The sequence below is a fragment of the Penicillium roqueforti genome (assembly GCF_015533775.1).
Source record: "Penicillium roqueforti strain LCP96 04111 chromosome Unknown scaffold_05, whole genome shotgun sequence".
Taxonomy (NCBI): domain Eukaryota; kingdom Fungi; phylum Ascomycota; class Eurotiomycetes; order Eurotiales; family Aspergillaceae; genus Penicillium; species Penicillium roqueforti.
The window spans coordinates 12,944-37,685 of record NW_024067569.1 but is presented as its reverse complement, the minus strand read 5'-3'; the positions used below and the strand labels follow the sequence as shown (position 1 = coordinate 37,685).

Below are 24,742 nucleotides of genomic sequence, written 5' to 3'. Positions count from 1 at the left end.
CACCAGGACCAAGCAAGGCTTGTCCCTATAAATACCTCGTAGACGTCGGCCCTCCAAGTATTTTTTTATCTAATGATCATTGCAGGTTGTGTCAACGAACAAAGTTCAGCGACTCGTGCAGAGATCCTATTCCTTACAAGGCCTTAACTGCCCAGATAAGTCAGGTACGTCTTTTTACTTTCCCATGAAGTCCCCTGGAATGATTGTATGATGTCTAACCGCAAAGCCTAGAGCATACCGAAGCGTGTTTTGTCAAACAGACGGACAGCGAGAGGTAAGCTTATTCTCTCTATTTTGAAAGAACTTCGCTGACTACTAGCTTTATTGTGCACCTTCCTCACAGCGAAATGACGTAACATAGTTGTCGTTCGAAGTAAACGGCTGCCATAGGAGGGCAGAATGAGGGCCTCGCGAATGATGCAATTGAGATAGTGATCTCGCTGTGGTGACTGTGCATGAAGAGGATTTTGCAGGCGGGCCGAATTTATATATGCACTGACGAGGCAAATCTAGGTGCCATCGAAACAGCGTATATTTGGAAACAGAGGCTCTGAATCAACGGCCAAAGTGCCTTGTCGGCGTGGGCCGTATTGTAAAATGTAGGGGTCCAATCAATGGTGTTCAACTCTCTGTATTGCTGTATCGACTTTCCTAACAATTTATATGGGCCGCCGATTACTAATCTAAAATTACAAAATGCATAGGATCAATGGATCCTCCGGTATGCCGGTATGCCAGTGCATCTACTCCGACACACCCCCTCAGCGGGCCCAGTATGCATACTGAGGTCGCTGCACTTCATACATTGGCATGCTGCATGATCCATTCTCTTCCCCAATTCCTAGGCTATAAGATAGCCTATATCCACCATCCTTAGCAGTCGTACGAAGTTCTCATGCTTCTGTCGGGATAGCAGCTTTGTGAGGCCATCGGCAACCATGCTCGCCGTCGCCACCCAGCGTACCATGATACGTCCTGCTCTGACTTCCTATCTCAGCCAGTGGTGGTGTATATCCACATGTCGTAGCTTCGTTTCGAAGGCTACATCCTCGCTTGTCAAGAGGCTGATCGTCCTCTCATTATCACAGTCAATGGTTAGGTGATGAGACGGGGTAAATGCTAGGTTGTTAAGCAGCCGCCGCCACCATTGAACCTGCTTCCCGGCCTCGGATAGGCCTAGCAGTTCTGCTTCCGTGGTTGACGTTGTCACAGTGGGTTGCTTGCTGGCTTTCCAGTCAACTGGACCGCCGTATGCCTGGCAGATATATCCAGCTGAACTCCTTCTGTTAGGGTGGTCCCCGTACGAAGCATCGCTTGCAAATTGCACCGAGTCCATTCCTGTACTGGCTGCTCCGGCACTATATTCAATAGCCAGATTCCGGGTGGTGTAGAGATAGGTGATGACTCGATCAGCTGCCTACTAGTGCTAGGGACCTAGATTTGTGAGGAACTGCGCAAGCCGAGCGGTGGCTTTTGCAGCGTCCGGTCTGGTGATTGTGGTGGCATATCCTACAGATCCAACCTTCTGTTGGTATAAATGGATCTCTCTCGGCGTAGCCGTACCCTAGTAGGGTGTCAATTCGTCAACTGGCAGTGGTGTATAGACAGGTGGACGGTCTGTCAGATTGTATCGGGTAGCAATGCTCGTCACATAGCTATCCTGACAGAGCCAAAGCTTCTTCTGCTGTCTATCTCGGACGATCCGGATATTAAGAAACCATGCCGCTTCTCCATGATCTGTTAGCTCCCAGTGTGCTTCCAGGTCTCGCTCCAGCTGCTGTGCTTGCGCTTTAGCAGTACAGTGACTAGCGATCAGGATATCGTCCACATAGAAGAAAACCAGCAAGCCCTATCCCATAAAGACGTAGGGGTCTTCCGGCATCTGTTGTAACCCTAGCTTGCGTAGTACACTTGCTGCTTCTCGTTACTATAGCCTCGGTGAGATCCGCAGTCCGTACAAAGCACGGCGTAGCTTCCAGCACTTGCCTAGGGTCTGGAACCCTTCTGGCATATAGGTGTACGTCTCCTTCTCATCTAGCTTGCTATTTAGGAATGCAGTGACAGCATCCCGCTGTCGCAAATCCAGATCAAAAGCAGCCACTAGTGCGAAGATCATCCTTGCTGTCCTTGCTGCTAGTGTAGCAGCCCTTTTCTCTTCGTGAGAAATGGTTCCAAGATCTCCTCGTACGCAGATACGAGCCTTCAGTTTTAATAGGTAACCGTCCTAGTCAAATTTGTATGAGAAAACCTATAGTAGAGGGAGGATCTGCTTCCCTCTGTCCCTTAGTCTGTCGATGATTTCAAAAGTTTCCTTTTCAGATAGCGAATTGATCTCTTTCCTCATTGCTACGAGGAAGCCTTCCTGAAATGGGTGATTTATAACATCCTTCCAATGCTTCGGCGGTGGAGGAAGATCATCTCGATGACGACGACTGTCCGGTTTCTCTACGTATAAACCAGCGGCAAAGGCATGGAGTAGAGCCGGGGGCTCTTCATCCCGTACTATAGTGGTTGTTGCATATGCAAAATCGTCATCTCTTCTTGCTCTGCGTGTTCGTCTTCCACTTAGTATGTTGCCGGTGTCAATGTCACTAACTATCTCTCTGCTTGGTGCTAGCAGCTCAGACTGTAGCTGCCTTTCGAGCTCATCTTCTATAGGATTAGGAGTAGGTTCGTGCTGAGCCTAATCTTCGTACTGGGTCTGGTCTTGATGCGCTGGATCTTCTTGATCAGCCTATATATCCACCCCCTGACTAGAGCTAGTATTCGCTTCTTCTTCCTGTTCTTGTGGCGGGGTTATCGGCAATGGTGGTAGATCCTGATCCTCCGGAAATACACCTGGTGGTGCTATACGCGCCGATGGATGACTAGATGTTGGCCAGTATACTTCTTCTCTCACCCCCTAACTCGGGGTAGTCTCTCGTTGAGCACTTGCTTTACTAGTTGCTTCTTGAATCACTTCCTGAGAAGTATCTTGCGCTTGTTGAGGACTCCCCTGTGCTTGCTGAGGATTATCTTGCTGGGAATCATGCTACTGGGGATCATCCCGATCCTACATGCCCTGACTTTCCTCCATCGTACTAGTCTGTTGACCAGTGATTTCATAGTTGATCACCTAGGTGATCTCTTCAGCTGTGAGTTCTTGCGGTTGCTTCACTAGCGGTAGTGGGATCGGCTTATACTGGTCGTACTCAGGTGTGTACTTCCGGGTTTCATCAATGACTGCATCCCTTATATGCTTCACCTTTCCACTATGCGGAAACCAGATCTTCCAGATATTCGAGGCACGGTACCCTACCAGGAAGCCAATCTCTGCTCGAGGGTGCATCTTATCAGACTATACTTGATTCTCAATCCTACAGTACGCCATGCTCCCGTATAGCCTGACATTTGACAGGTTAGTCTTCGGTATCACCGGTGCAAATTCCTTCCTAACTTCTTCCCACGGAACCACCCAGCGGTTCTCGGTAGCGATATACGACGGCGTACGATTCAATAACCATACGGCGGCGCTTGCAAATTCTGGCCATAGGTCCTTAGGAAGCTTCCCTTCGAGAGCGAGCATACGCATGCGGGTGATGATCATCCCGCCAGATCTCTCAGCATACCCATTCATTTCTGAGTGTCCAGGAGGAGTATGATATACTAAGATACCATCAGCCGTTAGGCTGTACTCCGCTGCTCTGCCTGCTGCGGCTTCATTATCGTAGTGGAAAGCCTTGATCGGCAGCTTCCACTGATTCCTTGCTAGCTGTACGAACTCCTTTATCGCAAGCTGGCATTCCGGTTTGACTTCATGTGTCATGATCCAATGGAACCTCGGTCCTTCTAGATAGAAGTGAGATATCCAGCGATGTCTGTTGTACGCCGGTGGCAGTTGAATTAGATCAAAGTGCACCCTTCCAAATCGTCCAAAGGATCTTCCGACTGGCCGTCGTGATATCTGCCTCGGAGCACTTCCTGTCTTACAGATTTGACATAGAGATTGCTGCTCCGTCGACTTCTTATCTTCAAGAACGACGCCGTCTACCATGCTAGCAAGCTTTGCTATAGTACGTGGTTCAACGTGGGCTAGGCGCCGATGCCATAATTCGGAGGAAGCCTTTGATTCCTGCGGCTTCACTAAGTTCAGTACGCCTGCCTGGGTGGCATATGCCTGCTGCGGAGGAGCTTCGCCAGGCTTATCAAAAAGCCAGAGGTTAAAGTGATCCCAAAAGTGTACACTAACGACAGGCCTATCATTAGGATCCCGTATGCAATTCGTCTTTTGACACCAAAGGCCACCTTTCTTCCTTAGCATCGCGTATGATACTAGATTTGTATGGAATCCAGGTGAGTATAGAGCATCACTCAATGTGATCTCCATCCTTCCCTTCACCGGGTGTCTTCCTATCAGGCGAACTGTACCCCTACCGAGCATCTTTGTGGTGCTGTCTCCAGTTGAAACTTCCATATCGTCCGGGGTGAAGTCAACAAATAAGCTCCTATCATTACAGATATGCGTACTCGATCCAGTGTCGAGAATCCATCGATCATGAAGAGAGGGCTCGTCGCTTTTTGCTACAGATAGCACATGCTTACTAATCTGTACGGCTTCATGCTTTTGGTAGGTGGTAGCAAAGCTAACCTGGTTAGCATATTCCGCCTTTAGCTGAGCTTCAGCAACCACTTTGTCGACCCATTGCTTCCAAGCGAGGTCCTTTGCTAACTTCTTCTTCGCTTTCTCTAGCGTACGCTCATTAAGAGTGTATCCCTCCGGTCGAATTGCTTCATTCATGATATAGCAAGTGGCAACCTTATGCCTCGGGTGGGAGCTGCCACAGGGACAGCGTCTCTTTTCAAATGGGAGCTTCTCTTGCTTCATTTCCGGTTTCGCTTCTTGGTGTCCTTGCCAGGTTGAAAATGCACCTTTTGGAGCATTAGTTAAGGTCACAGTTTGGACACCTATCTCACGATTCATAGCGCGGAATGATTCGAGAAGATCTCGAGTATCGTACACCTTCTTGTCCATAACAATCTCCTAGTATTTCCCTTGCCACCAGATAGGGAGCACCTCTTTCACAGCGTGTAAGAAGTCCCTATTTGCATCTCCATCATTAATGCCAAGACTGACAGCTTGCTCTCTTAGTGTGTTCCACTGTTAAAGCCATTCCTCGATGTCTCCTATCGGCTTCTGCATTGCAAAGACCTTCCACTTCATACGGATTTCTTCTTCGTACGCAGTCGATCGGGCAAAGCGAGACTTCAGATACACAAGCCTATCATACAGAGTACGATATGCAACTAGAGAGAGATGGTGGATTGGATCAAGGTATGTGAGGATATATTCATTTACATCGCTCAGTCCTTTTGCCTGCTTTTCCCACCTTATGTACTTCACTTTGTACACATCCATACGGTCTCGCCAGATCCTTCGGTCCCTCTCATCGCCTTCCTCGGGGTATTCGGGTTCCGCCGGTTCTTAGAGAGGCTCAGGTCGTTTATTAGCGAGATCGGTTGTCGTGGTGAGGTCTGGATTGCATAGATCCCATACGTTCTTTTGTACGGCATATAGCTGCACCTTTGCAAACCAGGTGAACCACTACGGCGAGTCCTTCAGTTTTTCGCCCTTCATGGCGGAGAGGATTGATGCTGCCTCCATTACTGGATTCAGGGGTAGCTTTGTACAGCTTCAGAATAGCTTCAGGGGTCGCGAGACACTTCTAGCAGCGTGCTAGATACTGTATTCCAACTATAGTAGTCTCATTCAGTGCGAACCGGGCTCATAACTGTCGGCGTGGGCCGTATTGTAAAATGTAGGGGTCCAATCAATGGTGTTCAACTCTCTGTATTGCTGTATCGACTTTCCTAACAATTTATATGGGCCGCCGATTACTAATCTAAAATTACAAAATGCATAGGATCAATGGATCCTCCGGTATGCCGGTATGCCAGTGCATCTACTCCGACATGCCTTATATGCCTGAGGCACCAATCGAATCTGCAGTCAAGGGGTGAGTAAGCTGGATCCCTCCGTGACAGTCCGTTCCCCTCGCCAAACAGCAGGCGGCCTACTCTGTTAACTTCATTCGATTATCTGCTGGATACTTTTATAAACAAGGGATCGAGGAAACAATTGCTGAATTACGATGTCAGCCTGAAGAATAACAAAGGCTCCGAGAAGCAGCAGAGCGCAGCCAGGAGGAAGAACGGCGACTCCAACCCACACCGTATTGGCATTCTCTATCGCCGTCACATCTCTGTCTAGAGCGATCCGAGTTGAGTCGGATGGACCCTCATGACTCAGGGCGAGGCGACTGACCCAGTGAACTGACTTTGCCCCCAGCGCATAGTCCCTTTGAAACCAGAGAAAATCCAATTTTTTGGTGAGTGCTGAGGCCTCCCTTTTGTCCAGGAAGGGGATATTATGTCATACTTTGAGATGCTAAAATTAACTAGTTAGTTAACCAATAGAAACCTTGCGTCATTTGCCGGGAAATACTTCTACCGGAAACCGTGATCGGCTGACATCAGCCTCCTGGATCAAGCATCCACCAATCGAGACCTGTCGCGATTGTCTCAAGCTATTTCCCCCTCGGACAGATCGATGGCCGACAACAACTCCCCAGATTACAAGGCTCTCTTTCTGCAGGCGGAAAAGAGACGCAAAGAGGCCGAAGAGCAACAAAGACAGGCCGAAGAGCGACAGAAGCAGGCCGAAGATGAAGGAAGACGAGAGAAAAGGAGGCGGGAGCAGGAAGAGGAGAGACGGAAGCAAGCCGAAGATGAAGGCAGACAGGAGAAAGAGAGACGAGAACAACTTCAAAAGCTCAGCCGACCGACCACTTTCGTGGAATTCTTACGCCATTCGCATGACCTGCTCTCCCGACCGCTGAGAGTCGAGATACCATCTCGCTCGATAACTGGCAAAATACCCCTTCCCACTGGGAAATATTACCCAATACGATTAGAACACTAGACCAACTGCTCAGCACTGCAGTCGGAGCTTTTCAGGTCCGTCTACAACTATCTCCAGTTAATACCAGGAGGCGCTCCGCGTTTATTTTCATCCTTATATAAGCTAGAAGGATTAGGCCGACGACTTGGTCGCAAGCCTATAAGTAGCGAGTAAGAACTTAAGGCCTATAAGCGGTTCGCTGTAGAAGAGCATATTAACGATATAATAACGGAGTTATACAAGATACCCGCTACTTATAATGAGCTCGGCCTCGGAGATAGCATCCAGTTTAGCAATTATATAAATTCCTTAAACGATAACGGTACTATTAAAGTAGATATAACTTAACCGTTAAGTATATACTACCTAAGACCTAACCAATTCTATATCTATTGTATCGACCGCAATACTACTACTCTCCTTATATCAGTTAAGTATAAGCTACCTTATAAGCTTTCTATCGCTACCCTTCGTATAGGGCTCTGACCAATAGACTTATAGAAGGATATAGTTAGATTAAATAAAATACTAATAAACCAGAAAGCGAAGCTAAGGTATAATACAGAGCGACTTATCTATTCTGCTCTTATCTAGGAGTATTATATAATAATCTAGGAAGGGCTCGAGTACTCCTATATAACTAATAGGATTACCTAGGTCCTCCTCTATATTTAATAAAACAATCCTAGTATACTCTACTACTTTCTATATAATCCTAACAGTAAAGTAAATATAGAAATAGAAGCTACCTTTATAAATAGTTCTATTATAAGAATACTATATTTATATCTAATAGTATTCTACTTACCTATATAAGGTTAGGAGTAGAGGAATTCCATACAATCAGATATTCTAATATAGAAAACTAGTTTTAATTACACTTACTCTTATATTCCCGAAGACAAATTCCTATAACTTTCCCTTAACTCTAACAGTACTACCCCAGAATTTCTAAGCCTAGATTCTAGTTTAACTTATAAACCATTATTATCTCTACTAGATTCCTCTAAATCAATAGCTTATTAAGTATCTACTAGATCTTAAGTTAGCTATACCCTATCCGATATAAGATATCGCTTACAGTTGTTATAATCGCTAGACCCCGATTCGAAACTAGTAATATATTATAAACGAACCTTTAGCTAAGTTCTATCTTCTCTATCTACCTAACGCGTAGCTTAACAAAGAGATATATATAATAATAAAGGACTAGAAAGCTAGTCCTACTACCGCGAAGCGCAATTTTATACCTAGCGATACTTACTTAGACTATAGTCTAGCGGTATTCTAGATAACTACTATCTAAATATAATATACTATCGTCGAAATAAAGACAATCTTTATTATCTAATTACCTCAGAAGATTTAGTATATTTACTAAAGGTATAACTAGACAAAAACATTAATAGATATATACCCCTTAGAGGTTATAGGGCTTATAGTATACTATTCAAACTTATATATATTATATATAGCTACACTGTTATCGGAAAAGGAACCATATCGGGATTGTAGAAAGATATCTCTTACGAAGTGTAAGTATACCAAATTTTACGTAAGGCTTAAGGGTCTGCTATGCCTATATTTCTAGGGACGATCGACCTAGTAAAAATTTATTTCCTTCATAGGGCTGGAGAGATTCGCTATATACTCGTAATAGGCTGGGGAGGCGAAAGTATAATATCAATAGAACTCACGCCTACCCTTCTCCAGGAGATATATAAGTCGAACAGAGAGATCAAAGCTTTAGGAATCATCCACGAAGACCTTCGGCGTGATAATATTCTGTGGAACGAAGAGCTTAGGCGGGCGTTGATCATCGACTTTCACCGCTCTACGTTGAAAAGTCGACCGACTTTGCAGCGACCACGAGCCGTAAAACGACGACTATGTCAACCAGAGATAGGAGATCCAAAACGTCTTCGTGTGACGTGAGCCAGTGTGCTTATTTTATTGGATTAGCAATACAACTATGCATGATAATGAAGCATGAAGCATTTCCGGCCGTATCCGCATGAATCAGTCAGAATTCTATCTATTATAATTCTTGATGCCCGCTTCTCCAACGCACCTACATGGCCTCTGGTGATATACGATTCTATATGCGTTGACAACCACGAATTGATCATCCAATTCTGGCTCTCGAACTTGACTTTTGTGTGATGCCATGAACCACATAAAAACCTTGATTCAACTATGAAGCTTCAGAACCGATATTATGGACTGTCGTGTACTAAGCGAAAATATTGCGATAAGCGCCCAACCGCTCGACAACCTCGAAAAACGAGATTATCAACATGACTTTCCCAGGTATGCTATTAGACATACATTCCATCAGCAGGCCTCTCTCTGCCAAACTCCTTTGAAAATTTCTTATTTGATTCGGCGGCTAACTTCAAGTATTTGTAGTTCACCCGGTTGACGTCAGCCTCAGCGAGAGCGTGTGCAATTGCTGCGACGTTTTTGATCTGGTTCATGATTGGTCAGCAAGTGAGATGTTCAGTGCCACTCGGACACCTACCTCTCGTCCGTTCAGAGCTAAAGACTCCAATCGTCGAAGTTCGTGCTCCTCAACAATGGCAGGTCCTTGCATCGTACATGCCTTGGACAGAAAAGTTGACCAGAGATCTCTGCGAAACTCTCTCGTTAAATTCTCATACTCAATGATCAAATGAATCCGGCTGAGAATTGCGTCATCAAACTGGATACCCCGATTGGAAGTCAAGAAAAGAATTCCTTGATAATATTCCAGCTTTCGGAGGAAAATGGTCACAAGGCGATTATGGGTATCGTGGTAAGATGTACGCTGCTCCATGAACGCGTCTGCCTCATCCAAGAGAAGCACGGCATTAAAGTGTTTGGCGATCTTGAATACTGTTTCAAGTTGTTGCTCAAGCGCATTGGAATCTCCGTGGTTGACAACAAGTTCGCCTGCAGATATCTGGAAAAATCAGTGACGCCAAAATCAGCCGAGCTGGATGGTTCATACCGAATAGAGGGGGAGCTTGAAATACTCCGAGGTTGCCTCAACCGTGAAAGTCTTTCCGACCCCCGGTGGGCCACTAGCACAAGTTAGGTTGGGAAGTCTTGATAGCATAGACGCTTTGCCGACATACTTCAGAAGAATGTTGAATCCTTGGCCCTTTCTATCAATTACGTCGTCGAATGGTACCGTCGGTATCATCCCCAGGCGGGTTTTCGCCAATGACAAGAGGATGGTCTTGGTCTCTGAAGAGATCTTTAGGCAGTCGAACGACTCCGGTGACTAATCCACGTCCCTAAGAGCACTAACTGCGCACTCCACTGGAATCACATTAGCCGGACACCAAACCATTGTCAGTCGTCTCACATACAGAACATTTTTTCCTTGAAGCTGAAACAGCAAACTGTTGGGCAGGAGACCAGTAAATCCGCCTCGCTCAGCTTTTGTGCATCCACACCGTCTCCTCGCATTTTCTCCTTCTCTCGCTTACGGTCCTCCATGAGCATTGCACCAATGTCAATGACTGCAATGCTATTCTTGTCTTTTACCCCTATGTCGCGGAGTGACGGTCGGGAGTAGTTTGGCTGCATTTCATGGAAAAATGCGGCGTCCACTGCCACTCGGCTGTTGATGTTGATTTTGAAAATCTTCCCCTTGTTCATAAAGAATGCACTGCCTTTACAGTGCTGAATGTGTGAGCCTGCCAACCCCAGAAACTTTTGGCCTCTCTCGACCAAGTGTTTCTGGATTTGCTCGTGACTCGGATGGTGGCGGAGAGGGTAAGCCGCAAGAGTCGCGATCGGCTTTGACCCCCGGAACTTTGGCACACGCAGAAAGATTCCGGTCTCACCGAACTTGACTCCGTCATAATCAAGGAATCGGCATTCGAGATTAAACCACGTCTCGTCATTTTGTGTTATCTCTTCACCTGCGTCGAATGTGACACATCGCGGCTCTTTTGTGCCAATGCATGTGGTATAAACATGGCAACCAGGCTTGAAAAGCGCCCAAAGAAGGTCATATGTAATATGGCCGTGTTGCAACATTGACTCGAGACGCTGTAAAGTAGAAGTATATTTGTGCTTGAGGTGCTCGATGAGTAAGAGGAGATGCTTCGCATGTGCCGACTCATGGTCCGAACTGCTATCCATGTTCTCTGCACATCTGTCGAGCTCTGGGAGGAAATGGAAAAGGACGTTTTGCTCGATCTAAATCCACGTCAGTGTGCTCCTTGATGATAATACTGTCTCAATTACCGATGGCTTGTCCTCCATCAGGCTAACGGCCTTGATGTCGTGCAACACGTCTCGCAGGATGTCGCGTAGGCCTTCCGACTTGATGTCTATGAATGACACTACCTCCTTGGACGTCCTGTCTGATCATACTATTAGTAGGTATTCGGTCCGGCAAGCAAAGGTGTCACATACCAACACGTTCACGGACAACGAATGCGTACTCAGCGTAGTCGTCCAGGTCATTGCTAGTCTCCGTTGGCTCGGCAATTCTGTATTTACATGCTTCTTTGTCCCAGCTAGACCCGTGTCAGCTATCTGAAAAAGTGGAAGGGGTGGTTGGCTGGTGGCTCATACACTTCCACAACTGTTTTGAATTGGGATTTTGATGCCCATTTCTCAAACGACTTGAAATCATCCGGTGTAGTACAGATCTGGCTTTCGATATCAATCTCGTCTATCGCCTGAACATTCTCTTGCTGTTCATTGCTGGCAGAAGAAGATCGAACAGGCTTAGTTGCCAGGGAGGGTTCAGCTGACCCACATTCATCGTGGGTGAGCTTGACCATCAACTGCTTCAGTCGAACCATGTCGAGGCCTGGTGGGGATTGGTCCTGGGAGACGGGAGTGTTTGGAGGTTCTTGGTCGGCAAGATCGAGCAGCGCGTTCTCAAGAAACTCACCAAAGAGAAGCATCAGATCCTTCAAGGTGGCAGGAGACATTGTCGACTCCTTCGTTGGGCTATCTGGTGGCGTCAAGCCTTGGTGACTATCAGGGGAAGTTTTTTTCAATGCCATATTGTGCGGTTAATGACTGAGACTAGAATTGGTTGTCGAAAAGGTTGTAAAATCGATTACAAAGGTTGATGTGAATATCAATGAAAGATTCATGGAACGGATGAAGTTGCTTTCTTTTATATCTCCGTCGCCCCCCTCTCAATCCTTGATCTGTTGATCCTGTGCAGAGGTACATGCTGCGAGTGTATGAAATTATATGCATGAGGGGTCTCACAAATGAGAATGATTGGCTTGGAAATTCTGCAAATAATAAATGGTAGATTGAGTGGAAGATTGAGTGGAAGATTGGGTGGAAGATTGAGTGGAAGATTGAGTGGAAGATTGAGTGGAAGATTGAGTGGAAGATTGAGTGGAAGTTTGAGTGGAAGATTGAGTGGCTTTGAAGGCTAGGCTAAGCGGAGCAAATTGTCAAGCTGAAAGAAAGCAGCCAAGAAACACATGAGGAGCGGACCGATAGTACGACAGACCTATAATTTGGCCTTGATTCACAGCGCTCACTGATTAGTTAGTGATGAATCTAGTTGATTAACTAATTAGAATCAATGTCAACTCTCAGCATCGATGGGCCGGGATGATCGATAAGGCCACGGGAGAATGTAATCCCGCTGCCCCTCCTTCCCCTGTCGCGCATGATTTATCGTCGGGCAGCAACTGCTCGGATATATTATTTACTCTTGACTATTGTCAGCTTTCATTTTCCCAGAGTGTGGGTGAAAATTCTGAAATCAAAAGTCATTTGAATGTTTTCTTGTCTAACCAGGCGCCTTGTCCCTTCCAGAACAAACCGAAACGACCGTCTCGAATAGTCAGCCGACTCCTCTGGCGTTGCTAACCCAGCAGCTCCGAAAGCTCACTCTGCGAAGAAGGCTTCTTGTTCTCAGCGGTACTTCATCTACCCAAACCACATATCGGTCAGCAGAGCAAACCACGATTCTCTCCTCTTGGTCTGGGTCGCTTCAGACCACAAAATACGCATTTCTTGATTATGTGCTCGGTCGCTTGATAATTTGAAATGTCAACCAATGTGTGTTGCTTCTATTGAACTGAATACTGGCACGTCTAATACGGGAGACCTTTAGGTCGGAGATGCAGCTCTCAGAGGCGAAGAGGAATATATTCGAGGGCATATATTCGATGGAGTGGATTATGAGAGGCACATTATTGGCAAGGGCACCCTTATCATGATCATTCCTCCCTCGGCCAGTGAGGAGGAGCCAAAAACACACAGGAATGTGGAAACAGAGATCAAAATTCCAGTTCCACCGAGGCACGAGGTCAAGGTACTAGATGCCCTAGTAATGATGACCACGTAGGTTTCAGTTTCAGCTTTTCGAGAAACTGCATACCAGCCCTCTGTCCAACTAACAGAGTGATGGATATATCTGCATTTGTATCCTCGGGTATGATCGTCGTGAAACAATCAGTTGTCTCTTCTCCTGCCGCTCTTTCCATCTTCCATTGCTGGCTGGTTTCGATCGCCTTGTACATCAGCTCTCCGAGTTGCGGAACGAGGTCCACTGATGCTTCCGAATACGTGAACGCCGGTTCTAGAATGTATTTAGCTTTTTGAATTGATTGTCTGAGTTTTTTTTGCTCACGTCTTCCATTGATCAATCCAGTTGGTCGAGGCCTCGACAACATGGCTGCTTGTTCGTACGTGTCAAACAATGTGTTGTCACTTGGTGCTTTTTCTGTTGGGATTTCTAGCTGCTGAAACCCCTCTGAGCCCGGATCTACGGCAATTAGCTTGATTTTCTGGCTTTGAACCAACACTCACGCTGTGTAGTATCTGGCAAATTACATTCAACAACAGCAAGCTCTCGTATAACAGTCCCAGAAAGCCGCGTATCAGTCTTTAAAATGCCCCCAAGTCGATCACGGTTTTGCTGGTTCATATTAGCGACAATGACTTGCCCCAATGCAACTGCACATAAGAGGACCGCATGAGCGCCGCAATCTTTCTGCAGGCTGCGTAAAAACAACTGATATTTTTGGCGCTTCCAGCTGTTGGTTTCTGTTTGTAAGATTGTGAGAGCAGCCCCAAGGCTTTTTTTCTCGCTCTTGGTAAGATACTCTCGTAGAGATAGACTCTCGGCTTTGTCAACGAGCCGTTTCAAAGCGTCCGTCGCACTGTACGGCTTTTGCGGTCTGACATATCGTTTTCCCCCCATGTTGAGAAAGCAGAAGAAACTGTGGAAGAGGGGTGGAAGAGGGGTGGAAGAGTGATGGAAGAGTGATGGAAGAGTGATGGAAGAGTGATGGAAGAATAGGTGGAAAAGTGAGTAGAACAAACTGCGGTTACAGCGCATTTGACCGCGTGTCAAGGATCATCAATCACACGAGCTTTTTCTATTGGCTATTTTGTAGAGTGTGCACGGCTCGCTTCCCTTTATCATATAATTGGTCATGAGGAGACAGCTACGGCATCTCGTCGCTTTAGGAGGACAGGACACTGCAGTATTTGCTGCAGTGATGACTGGGTTATCACTCACATAAGTGGGGCAGTCGTCCAAGATTTGCTTGAACAGAAAGACCGTGCAGCCGCACATAACCTCGGTCCACCAATCCCACGAGCACTGGGCGCGTAGAGCCGCAACCAGACCTGCTCCATGTTGCCCACAGTGGGCCAGGCGCTAAGAGAACACTTGCCATGCGCCGTTATGGGTGTAATATGGTTCACGGAATTGTTGGACAAAGTTGCCAACATGCAAACTGTCTTGCTTGGTCACTGAGAAACGCAAATGTTTGACCGTGACGTTTTCTGAGCGCTCAAGCCCCCCGGGAAGTCTACAAATACGTCCAAATTTCCCAATAATCTCCTTTCATCCCCATTGAGCTTCGAAATCCACGACAATTACATTCTTCTGGTACCGTATACATCCAACGACGTGGATTTATCGCACACCCGAGTTACATCTTATCTTTGAGTGAGTATCAATGATCATCACTAGACAAAAACCGCTTTAGCTGATATGGATGAAACTTACAGGCATCATGTGTCAGAAACTTATTGACACAATCGAGCATCTATGCAGACATCGAGTTGATTCTCCCGGGAGGATCAGGGAACTTAATGGCTGCAACAATTGCGGCATCATCCAGAAAACAGAGTACCTTGGCAAGACAACCAAAAGGGACCCATGCGATGACTGTATCGACAACGGTACTTATGTGAAGAGCAATGGGGTTTGGAAGAGGGCCTAGTGGGTTTCTGGAATTTGCAATCCTGGTAAAGATTAGTCTCACACAACTTCATAAATCTTATCTACATTTCCTAGCCCTTGCTGTCGAATTATCTTCTCGTGGAGTCTGAATCCTTAGGGAAACATATATATCACAATCACGATGATATAAAACCTCTCCAAATTCCCTAAAGAGGTTATAAATCACACAAAAATAATCAAACTATTAAAAAAGTTCCAATTAGACAGCCGTTGTTGAGATACCAAGTTGTAATTCATCGCATTTACTTTATGGTGTCTTCGGGGTGGACCACTCGGCAGTTGAATACGTTAACAACTAACCTAGCCAATTGAACCAATCAGAATTGATTATGTCACTGCGCCTCGCTGGTTAGCCAACTAGTTACTTTCTTGCTCCTATCCCTTCTCTCCTCCAAATATCCTCCAAATACTGCTGCTCCATCTCACGTCAACCTTTCAACCATGGATATCCAACGTCAGTTTCCAAGTGTTCATTGGATCTGGGGCGGAGGCATCTCTTTTGTTTATGAGGTCCACCCTCGCATCGTGGTCAAAGTCCCAAAGCCTGGGGAATTCGAGAGGGAACAATTTCAAAAAGAGCTCGAGATATATCAAGTATTCTCGCAAAATCCGCCTTGTCCCTCTATTGTGCAGTGTTTTCTCTTTTCTAGCAGTGGCATCTTCCTCGAATACATGAGAGGTGCGACCCCTATTGGCAGTTAAAAGGTTGTCTACTAATTTACTTCCTAGACATATCACTTTCTTCTAGGATACAAAAAAATCATACTCGGGACCAGCAAACTATGGTGGTTACTACAGTGGAAAAGTTGGAACCTCTACACCTACGAAAACAATGGATGAACGATCTTGCTCAAGCCGTCGCTTTCTTGGAATCCGTCAACCTCGCTCATGGTGATTTACGACCTGAGAATGTTCTACTTGATCGCAACCGATTAAAGCTATCCGATTTTGATTGTACGGCGAAAATTGGCACAAATTACGAAGCTTGCATGGCTCCGTATGGCCGAATACTCAATAATAACGAGTCAGACCAAGGGGAATGTGGAACTCCTGGCTTTCTTGGCCCTCGAACAGAACAGTTTGCCCTCGGTTCCTTGTACTATTTGATGAACTACGGCTTTGAAGTTTATGGAGATCGCTGTCTTGCCGAGGATCCTTACGAACATGGTCCTAAGGTCGTGGACTTACTACAGAACATGGAGTTTCCGAAATTGGATGGCAATCCCCTGATTGACAATATCATCGACAAATGTTGGCATAATAAATATGTCACCGTTTCAGATCTAGCCGCGCACACGAAAACACTTTTGAACGAAAGAACCGACGTGAAAGAAAGTAACGAAAACCGAAAGAAGGAAAGTAGCGAAGTGACCACCCTCGTCATACCAATTTTCAACGAACGATGGCGTATGATCATGGGTCGCATAATTCATGGGATATGTTATCGCCTTGGGGTGTGGTGGAGGTCGTTATTACAGAGTGTCCACGGCGACGCAACTATCATCGGGCGAGCCAGTGGCGACAATCGTGATTATGTGGATCAAAACTGCATGGAAGATGAATTTCTTGCGAGAAAGGAATTTTGTCAGGACCTGGAGAAACGTGGACTTCTTCACGCGCTTTCTTCTGGCGAGCCTGAGCAAATTGGATTCACTTTTGATTGGTATAGGCACAGCCTCTAGGGTTGAATAACCATACAAACTTCATAGGAATCTTGAGGTTTGCAGCGATGTCTTCCAACGTTTGCAGGTCGGTCCATGACCAAGAAATGTCACGCATCGCTAAGTTCAAGGCATCCAGATCTCTAGCGATTTCCATCTTCGTCATTCAATAGGGGAGCTTATCGCAACCCTGCTATATACATAATTCAAGACCCGTGATTTCCAGTCCTACGAGACCTAGAGGGTAGACCGCATGTCTCTTGTGGAGTCACGGCCACAGCTGCAGGATATGTAGCCCTTGCATTCCGACCTTGCCTGGGACTTCCAGTTCCTCGGTCCTTGAGCCTCGTACTATAGCGAACCTGGAGAGAACCCTTCGTCCTCCCAGGGAAATGTTTCACGATCCGACTCCACGGGAGACCTCGTTCTTCCTTCAGTTCAATCAACCGGTCGTCCTCATCGGGCAGGAAACGAGACGCACGCGCTGGTTGCTTTTTGCTGCTGGACTGCGTGGCGTGCCTCGTATTGTCTAAGTTTTTGTCGTAAGCGGGAACTTTGGTTGGCCCATGCGGACAAGAAGGTTGCCTATCTTCCTGAAAGGTGCACGAGTAGATAACTCTTGATAGAAACGTTTGCCGAGTGAGAAAGCCTCTGACGGGAATGGTTTGTATGTCCTGCAAACTTGTGGCAGGACGTGGATTTGCAATTTCCTGTTCCGGGGCCGGCGAGGAGAACACGCGATGCGGGCTTTCACGTCGAGCCTGAGCGGGCTGGATCTTCGTTGTAGTAGGTCGTCTCTGCCTTTTTGTTAGACGTGGCAACCTGGTGATGTCACCAACACCAGAATCGTTCCCGTCCGTATAGTCACTGTCGTCAGGATCATCGCTTTCAACAGTGCAAGCGGAATTTGCTCGATTTTGCCTTTTCCCTGTATAGCGTGTGGAGCGGGATCTAGTGGACCTTGTTATTGGGAGTCCACGGGACCGGGTTACAGGCACAACAACCGATACAGAGCACGACCTAGATAAATCTCTTGGTGGATCCTTTCCCTCTGATCTGGAAACTGCCTGCTTTTTTTGTTGCAGCATAGGCGAGATAGTGCTTGATAACGCTTCATCGTCAGGACAACAATTTGTTGAATGGATGTCGTTGCCGTCGCTCCGCACTTCCAGGTGGCTGTCGCGAGTTGCTGAAAGGTCCCTCGCGTCCAACTGGATGGAATGTGCCTCCGTGACCGGTAGAGGGCTTGATATTCTGTACTCTGCACCAGTTTCAGGACTCCACCTAAAAAGCCGCTGATTCGCAGGCTCTGGTTCATCTTCGGCTGGAACAGGTGTGCTGGGATTAGGCGATGGGGCCTGATCAGTTGAAACATTACCGGCCGCCACGATGTTGACGTCTGTCTCGCAGCCAAAAGCGGAAAGCTGGGTTTCATTGCGCTCAGTGGGTGTAGGATCTGTAGCCGTATGATAAGAAGCAATCTAGGAAAACACTATCACCAGACACCACTAACCTTGAAGGGGACACGGCTCGTTCGGTGAAACGGAGCCATCAGCTTCCATAGGACAAGTGGGTGCACTGGCTGCTGATGAAAGGTCTGTCCCGGGAGAGTCTGATGAGGCGGCGGTATCTTGCGGCGTAGTAGGGCCCTCTGAGAGGATCCTTGAATCGTTCGTAAAACGATCGTCGCTGTGGGAGGCTCCTTTTAAAATAAGAAGTCAGCACATTTCACTTATCTTCAACTTAACAATTAATGGCACCCAATGGGGGCCTGAGAAGCTAGAGGAGCCAGCAGGTGGGCAGATCACTTACCACCGTGTTGATCATGCAGTTCCTTTCTTTGGATGTCGTTGATGTCCTCTGCTTGAGTCTCTTCGGTGCCTCCAAAGCATAATTCGGGAGTCTCCTGGCTCCCAAATTCGGCCATTTCCAAGTTGGCTAATTCTTTATCAAAATCGTTCAGATGGGCGTCGCGATCACGACGCACAGATGACACAGCAGGAGAAGGACTCTGTCGACGAGGGTGACAAGTTTGCGGGGACTCGTGAGAAAGGCACGGGGGTCGCGGAGGTAGAGGATGCATCAGGACGGGCTGATTGGAAGGAGGGTGGGAAGAACCACGAGAAGAAGTAGTCAGATGTGGCGGTTTGCAAGGGGGCTTGGACATGGGGGCAGGGTGGTAATGGATGATGTTGTCCAGATCGATAGAGACCATGATTTGCACGAGAGACGGAGAGAATGAAGCGGTTGGAGCAAATAGAAGGGGGGTGGGGTGCACTGTGATCTGAAAATTTGGTTCTTTCGCTCTCACGGAGATTCTAAAGTATCTTGTATACTGAGATAAATAGAAGAGAGCTGGAAACACAAATTTAGCGTCCCTCTGCGTAGGAGGGAATCCAAGGACTCTTTATACGCGCCTCCCGGGTCACCCTCTCCCTTCTTTCAACTTCCACTTCCCATCCGGGGCGGTTGGGAAATTGGCCCAAGTGCTGCCCGTCCCCGGAGAGATGTGATACACCAACATTCAGAGCAAGAATGACCAAGGGGTCAGATGGCACGGCGCTACAACATGCGGCATTTTTCTAATTGGATAATATATAGCATCGTATCATCAGGTTTGACCCGGCCTGTCCGTCCATGTATCGATCAGCCTTGCTGCGCCTTGTTGAAAGTGGGCCAGAGTCAAACGATCGCCCTTGTAGAATAGCAGGGCGCGGCCGAAGGCGTCCATTCAAGTGAGCGGCCAATACCATCACGGTGTTTTAGGTTCCATTGCGGAGTTCTCCGAGGCTGCTGTACGAGGCAAAAGGCTCCGCAAACAAGTGAGACACCTGGTCATTCTGCGCCACGGCGTCAAGACGAGGAATCGGCGACAGAACACCAGCCAATGGCACACGAGTACGCCGATTAGACAGCGCACGAAAGAGCGAGAGTCGGATAACGTCGTATCGTAGGCGCATTTGTGCGCAAAGACGAGAGTCAATCCAGTCTTCTGGCCAACAGTTGGGCACTGTTGATGTCCATGATAGAGACGGAGACATACAGGCGAGGTGGTGGGAGCCGGCCAGCACGCACGTATCCAGAGGGCAAATCCTCTCTAGCAAAGTTTGCGGACCGGCAACTGTAGCTGAAACCCCCCCCCCCCAGGGCGATGGACCAGTAGACAGCGCCGCTGGCGCTCCAGCTTCAGCGGGTGGAGAAGGGGCACTGCTCCGTGTGTGAGGCAACCAGCTGAAACAGGGGGTCCAGTGCCGTGTGATCCGGAAATACGGTATCATTTCACGGCGGCGAGGTCGCTGGGCCCGGCCGGGCGAGAGGGAAGGGTAGCAGACGAGAGCGAGGACGTCGAGCGACGCACCGAGTTATATACTCGCGTCGGTGGGGCAGGTCGGCGGTGGAGGGAGGCCGACCCCGATTCGGGGAAGGCGTGGGCCGCTAAACCTTCCTTGGACGTGCTAAGCCTAAAAAAGATGAGATGGATCTCGATGCCATTTTGGGGCTAGTGCCGCGCCAAACCGCTTCTGGACAGACTAAACCCGAACGGGGCACCTGGGGGCCAACGCCAAACCCGATCCAGGGGGGCGCCGAATCCGGCCGCGCCGGCACAAATGCTTTTTGTACCCCTATCCCTACTAATTAGGGAGGAAGAAAATACCTCCTATACCCTATTACCTTTCCTTTCTTCCTCTTCTTTATTATTATTAATTAGATTATACTTACTATCCTCTAGAAAGTTAGTACTTTCCTCCTTCTTAACCTTAGCCTCTATTAGACTAAGTAATTACTATAATTCCTTTATCTTAGTATCCTTAATACTAAACTTAGTTATATAGTAGTATAGTATAAGTTCTTTAATTATCTTAGATTTTAGGTAACTATAGTAATAATAGTAAATATCTTATATAATATTAAAGAATTACTTAATATTAACTTTAGTTACTAATATTAAAAGGATATTATAGGTAAGTTATATAATTATAGGAAAATAAGTTTTATTCTCTTATTAGAACTATAGAGGCTTAATATTAATAAGGTCTAAAGATAGAAAGTAGTTAATATAGTATAGTAAAATAGTAGGGAAGACTAAGGTATAGTATATTACTATTAAGGTATTAGGTTACTTTATTAATAGTTAGTCTTATAGACTTCTACTTACTCTTTAGTAGTCTATATAGCCTAAAGCTAGTTAGTATTATAGTTAGTATATTAGCTAACCCTTAGCCTAAAGTAAGGTATTCTTAATAAGGTACTAATATATCTAAGAAGGATTTCTAATATTTATTATATTACTTAAGCTTTTAGTAGCTATTTAATTAAAAGAATTAAAGTTAACTATTAGAGACTAGTATTATTCTAATAGTAAAGAGATCTCCTTTATAATTAGTTATTTATATATAGTACTTACTTAGCTTTTTATAATTAGTAATAAGTATATTTAGTATTTCTAACTTCTATAAAGTATACTTCTATTTTAGTAGTATCTCTACTTAGTTAAAGTAATTAAAGAGGGTATTATAAATCTTAAAGGTAAGGTAGATAGTTACTTCCTTTATCTTTAAGAGTTCTATTATATAGTTATAGAAAGGCTAGGTAATTTATAGAAGGTAGTTAATTTAATACTATTTTAAATTACTAGAAAGTATCTCCTTATAATTATAATTAGTATAGAAAGATATAAAGAATAGGTATATTCTCTTTACCTAATAAAGTATTAAAAAGGTTAAGTTCTACTAGGTTACTATATCTTAGATTAGAATAATATATAGTCCCTTCCCTTCTTATAATTAAAGGAAGGTAGCCTAGTACTTTAGGCTAATATAGATATAGAAGGTAAGATTATAGATCTTTTTTAGTATCTTTAAGATTACTTATTTCTAATAATTACTATTTTCTTTTATATTCTTTAAATTCTTATTAGTTTAAACTAACTTAATAATATTATTTTTTAGTATAGCCTATAAGTAACCTAGGAGTTAGTTAAGAGAGAGCTAGATAATATAGGTAAGATAGGGTATTTAAAATACCTATATACTACTTAGGAGCCCTATCTAGGTAGCCTTAACTAGTATTATATTATTAGAAATATTATTAGTTATAATTTTAAATACCTAGTCTATAATCTTATATTTAGCTAGGGTTTTAAGAAAGATAATACTAAGATACTTTCTAGTATATATCTAGTAAAATAGCTTAAACCTAAGTAGAACCTTATAATATATCTAGCTACTATTAATAAAGTAGCCGGTAATTACTATAAATCCCTAATTATATAAGGATATCTAATAGTTTAATATAATTAAGATTTTTATATCCTTAAGTAGTATCCTAAGTACTAAGCTTATACTCTCTTAAATATAATTATATAGGTACTAGTATATTATTATAGTAAAAGGTATTTAGGGAAGGGATAGCGCTATATAAGCTATTTAGAAAAGATACTAAAAGAACTTACTCTTAATAAAGGAGAAGGGTAGTTAACCTATAGTAATAAATTAAAGTAGGGCCTTATCCTAGGTAGCCTCTAAATATTAGGCCTTAAGGGATATATAGTCCTATCGACCTAGATATATTAGTAATAGCTAAGGATTAGGTAGTTAAAAATATATTTCTTTTAGAAAAAATTAGCTAATTTCTCTTCTTATTCTTATTATATTTTAGGCCCTAAGGTAGGTCTATATCTTTAGGTACCTTAATATAGTTAATAAGCTATTATAGCCCTTTCTATTACTTAGAAAGTTTAGGTATTCTAAAATACTATAGTAGAACTTATACTAAACCTTTAGTATCCTATCTCTATTATAGGTAACCTAGTAGAAGTCTTACTATATAGGAGAGCTATAATTTATATCCTAATAGATACTACCTTTTTATCTATAGTCTATTTATAGCTACTATTTAACCTATATCTTATTTATTATTTTATTATATAGGATATAGTCTTTTCTCTAATTAAGGCTAATATAGGTAAAGTAGGATAAAGAGTCTCTAGGGATTATAGGGTAACTAGGCTTAGTATTAAAGGGCCTAGCTTATTTACTAAGTAGTAGGCTAAAGGAAGATAGGGTATAAGAGGACTCTACTTAAGAGATCTAGGGAGAGAAAGGGATATAGTCTATACTATAGGTTATATCTATATCCCTATTAGATTAGATACTTTAAAATATAGTACCTAGTATAATAGTAGAAAGTAAGGGGGTAATATAAGGAAACGGAGTAGTAAGAGGGGTAATATAGAGTATATATAAATAGAGAGAATAGGTATATATAATAAAAGACTAATTCTATTATAATTAGATAAAGAAGATTAAAGATTAACTAGTTACCCTATTAGCTAGTTACTTAGCCTAATTTAAATAAAGATATATAGGCTATATAATATAGGCTAAGAATCCTAAAAAGGCTAAGAGACCTATAATCTAAGAAAAAAACTTATTTATATAGGTCTTACTAGCTAGGGGCCTAATAGAAATTATAAGAATATATATACTACTTTTTAGACTAAGAGTTTTTTACTTAAAAAACTAGTAACTAGTTTTTTAGGTAAAAAACTTTAAATAGTAGTAGTAAAGTAGAAGTATAAAAGTAAACTACTTTTTAGGCTAAGAGTTTTTTACCTAAAAAACTAGTAATTAGTTTTTTAGATAAAAAACTTTAAGTAGTAGTAGTAAAGTAGAAGTATAAAAGTAAACTACTTCTTAGACTAAGAGTTTTTTTATCTAAATAACTAATTATTAGTTTTTTAGGTAAAAAAACTAGGAGTAGTAGCGGTAAGGTAGAAGTATTATTATAAAAGAAATTATTATAGTTACATTTATCTATAAAAAAAAGATATATCTAGTATCTATTAAAATTTACTAATATAGCCTTAATTATTAACTTCCTTAAATTCTCTATTAGCCTTACTACCCTCCCTCTCCCCCTTACCTATCTTAATATTAATACTAATATTATTATTAGGCTAATTATTACTACTATTACTATTACTACTATTAGTATTACTACTATTAGTATTACTACTATTAGTATTACTACTATTAGTATTACTACTATTAGTATTACTACTATTAGTATTATTACTATTAGTATTACTACTATTAGTAGTATTACTACTATTAATATTACTACTATTAGTATTACTACTACTAATATTACTACTATTAAGAAGGTACCTCTTATATCTCTAAAAGAATAAGTCCTTCCTATAAATATCCTTTTTAGTCTTAATAGTTAACTTAAATAGGTAAGTATACTCTAGCTATACCTCTTACCTCTAATTCTAAATATATATTACTATAGCGGCCTTATTAGGCCTAAAGAGTATATTAAGGTCCTTTATAATAGTTAGTATTATCTACTTAGACTACCTTATTAGATATTCTAAAATAGTAGAGGTAGTATAGAAGTAGGTAGTAGTAAGAAAGGTATATAGAATATATATATATTACTAACTTATTAGTCTAGAGAGTATCCTAGTAGTATTAAGGAGGTCTCTATATATAGCTAATACCTCCTTTTAGGACCTAGACTTAGGTATATTAAATATTAAGTAGTTATCCCTAATACCTATAAACTATAATAAGATAGTCCTTCTCTATCTAATTACTAGTCCTATTAAGTTATAAGGAAGGGTAGGAAGGGATAGGTAGATATTACCTACCTTATAGACTTACTTTTTCTAATTTATTTAGTACTAAGCTATATCCTCTAGTTACTATATCTTTAGGGTAATCCTATAGATAAAGCTATTAAGGACTTTAAATAGCTTTTAGCTAAATAGGTTTTCTAGATCCTTTATATAGATTTATAGATTATTCTATTAAGAAGTAATATAGTATTATATTTCTAATAGAATAATAGTATAATTACTATTATCTTTATTATTAAAGGAGACTAATTCCTATAGGATAT

General features: G+C 43.5%; 8 protein-coding genes across 8 annotated transcripts; 4 read left to right on the top strand and 4 right to left on the bottom strand.

Moving 5' to 3' along the window:
- Nucleotides 1-3,337: 3,337 nt before the first annotated feature.
- LCP9604111_3226 (GAG-pre-integrase domain-containing protein) lies at nt 3,338-4,960 on the bottom strand (the record flags this gene model as incomplete). The annotated part of the gene is made up of 1 exon (XM_039070791.1): nt 3,338-4,960. The coding sequence occupies one exon, from the start codon at nt 4,958-4,960 to the stop codon at nt 3,338-3,340; it is 1,623 nt and encodes a 540-aa protein (XP_038930493.1).
- Nucleotides 4,961-5,892: 932 nt separating this feature from the next.
- On the top strand, nt 5,893-6,446 carry LCP9604111_3225 (uncharacterized protein; the record flags this gene model as incomplete). The annotated part of the gene is made up of 4 exons (XM_039070790.1): nt 5,893-5,993; nt 6,136-6,241; nt 6,326-6,365; nt 6,439-6,446. 4 exons carry the CDS (start codon nt 5,893-5,895, stop codon nt 6,444-6,446), a joined length of 255 nt encoding a protein of 84 aa, XP_038930492.1.
- Nucleotides 6,447-6,586: 140 nt separating this feature from the next.
- Nucleotides 6,587-6,958, top strand: LCP9604111_3224 (uncharacterized protein; the record flags this gene model as incomplete). Its single annotated transcript, XM_039070789.1, has 1 exon — nt 6,587-6,958. One exon carries the CDS (start codon nt 6,587-6,589, stop codon nt 6,956-6,958), a length of 372 nt encoding a protein of 123 aa, XP_038930491.1.
- Nucleotides 6,959-9,255: 2,297 nt separating this feature from the next.
- On the bottom strand, nt 9,256-11,949 carry LCP9604111_3223 (ATP-binding protein; the record flags this gene model as incomplete). Its single annotated transcript, XM_039070788.1, has 9 exons — nt 9,256-9,405; nt 9,459-9,878; nt 9,927-9,999; nt 10,054-10,175; nt 10,230-10,240; nt 10,291-11,128; nt 11,177-11,295; nt 11,348-11,451; nt 11,510-11,949. The coding sequence occupies 9 exons, from the start codon at nt 11,947-11,949 to the stop codon at nt 9,256-9,258; spliced, it is 2,277 nt and encodes a 758-aa protein (XP_038930490.1).
- Nucleotides 11,950-12,961: 1,012 nt separating this feature from the next.
- LCP9604111_3222 (uncharacterized protein) lies at nt 12,962-13,262 on the top strand (the record flags this gene model as incomplete). Its single annotated transcript, XM_039070787.1, has 2 exons — nt 12,962-12,973; nt 13,029-13,262. The coding sequence occupies 2 exons, from the start codon at nt 12,962-12,964 to the stop codon at nt 13,260-13,262; spliced, it is 246 nt and encodes an 81-aa protein (XP_038930489.1).
- Nucleotides 13,263-15,614: 2,352 nt separating this feature from the next.
- On the top strand, nt 15,615-16,934 carry LCP9604111_3221 (uncharacterized protein; the record flags this gene model as incomplete). Its single annotated transcript, XM_039070786.1, has 3 exons — nt 15,615-15,852; nt 15,903-16,836; nt 16,883-16,934. 3 exons carry the CDS (start codon nt 15,615-15,617, stop codon nt 16,932-16,934), a joined length of 1,224 nt encoding a protein of 407 aa, XP_038930488.1.
- Nucleotides 16,935-17,040: 106 nt separating this feature from the next.
- On the bottom strand, nt 17,041-19,049 carry LCP9604111_3220 (SANT/Myb-like DNA-binding domain-containing protein; the record flags this gene model as incomplete). Its single annotated transcript, XM_039070785.1, has 3 exons — nt 17,041-18,290; nt 18,348-18,536; nt 18,647-19,049. The coding sequence occupies 3 exons, from the start codon at nt 19,047-19,049 to the stop codon at nt 17,041-17,043; spliced, it is 1,842 nt and encodes a 613-aa protein (XP_038930487.1).
- A 547-nt stretch (nt 19,050-19,596) lies between these two features.
- LCP9604111_3219 (uncharacterized protein) lies at nt 19,597-19,875 on the bottom strand (the record flags this gene model as incomplete). The annotated part of the gene is made up of 1 exon (XM_039070783.1): nt 19,597-19,875. One exon carries the CDS (start codon nt 19,873-19,875, stop codon nt 19,597-19,599), a length of 279 nt encoding a protein of 92 aa, XP_038930486.1.
- Nucleotides 19,876-24,742: the final 4,867 nt, after the last annotated feature.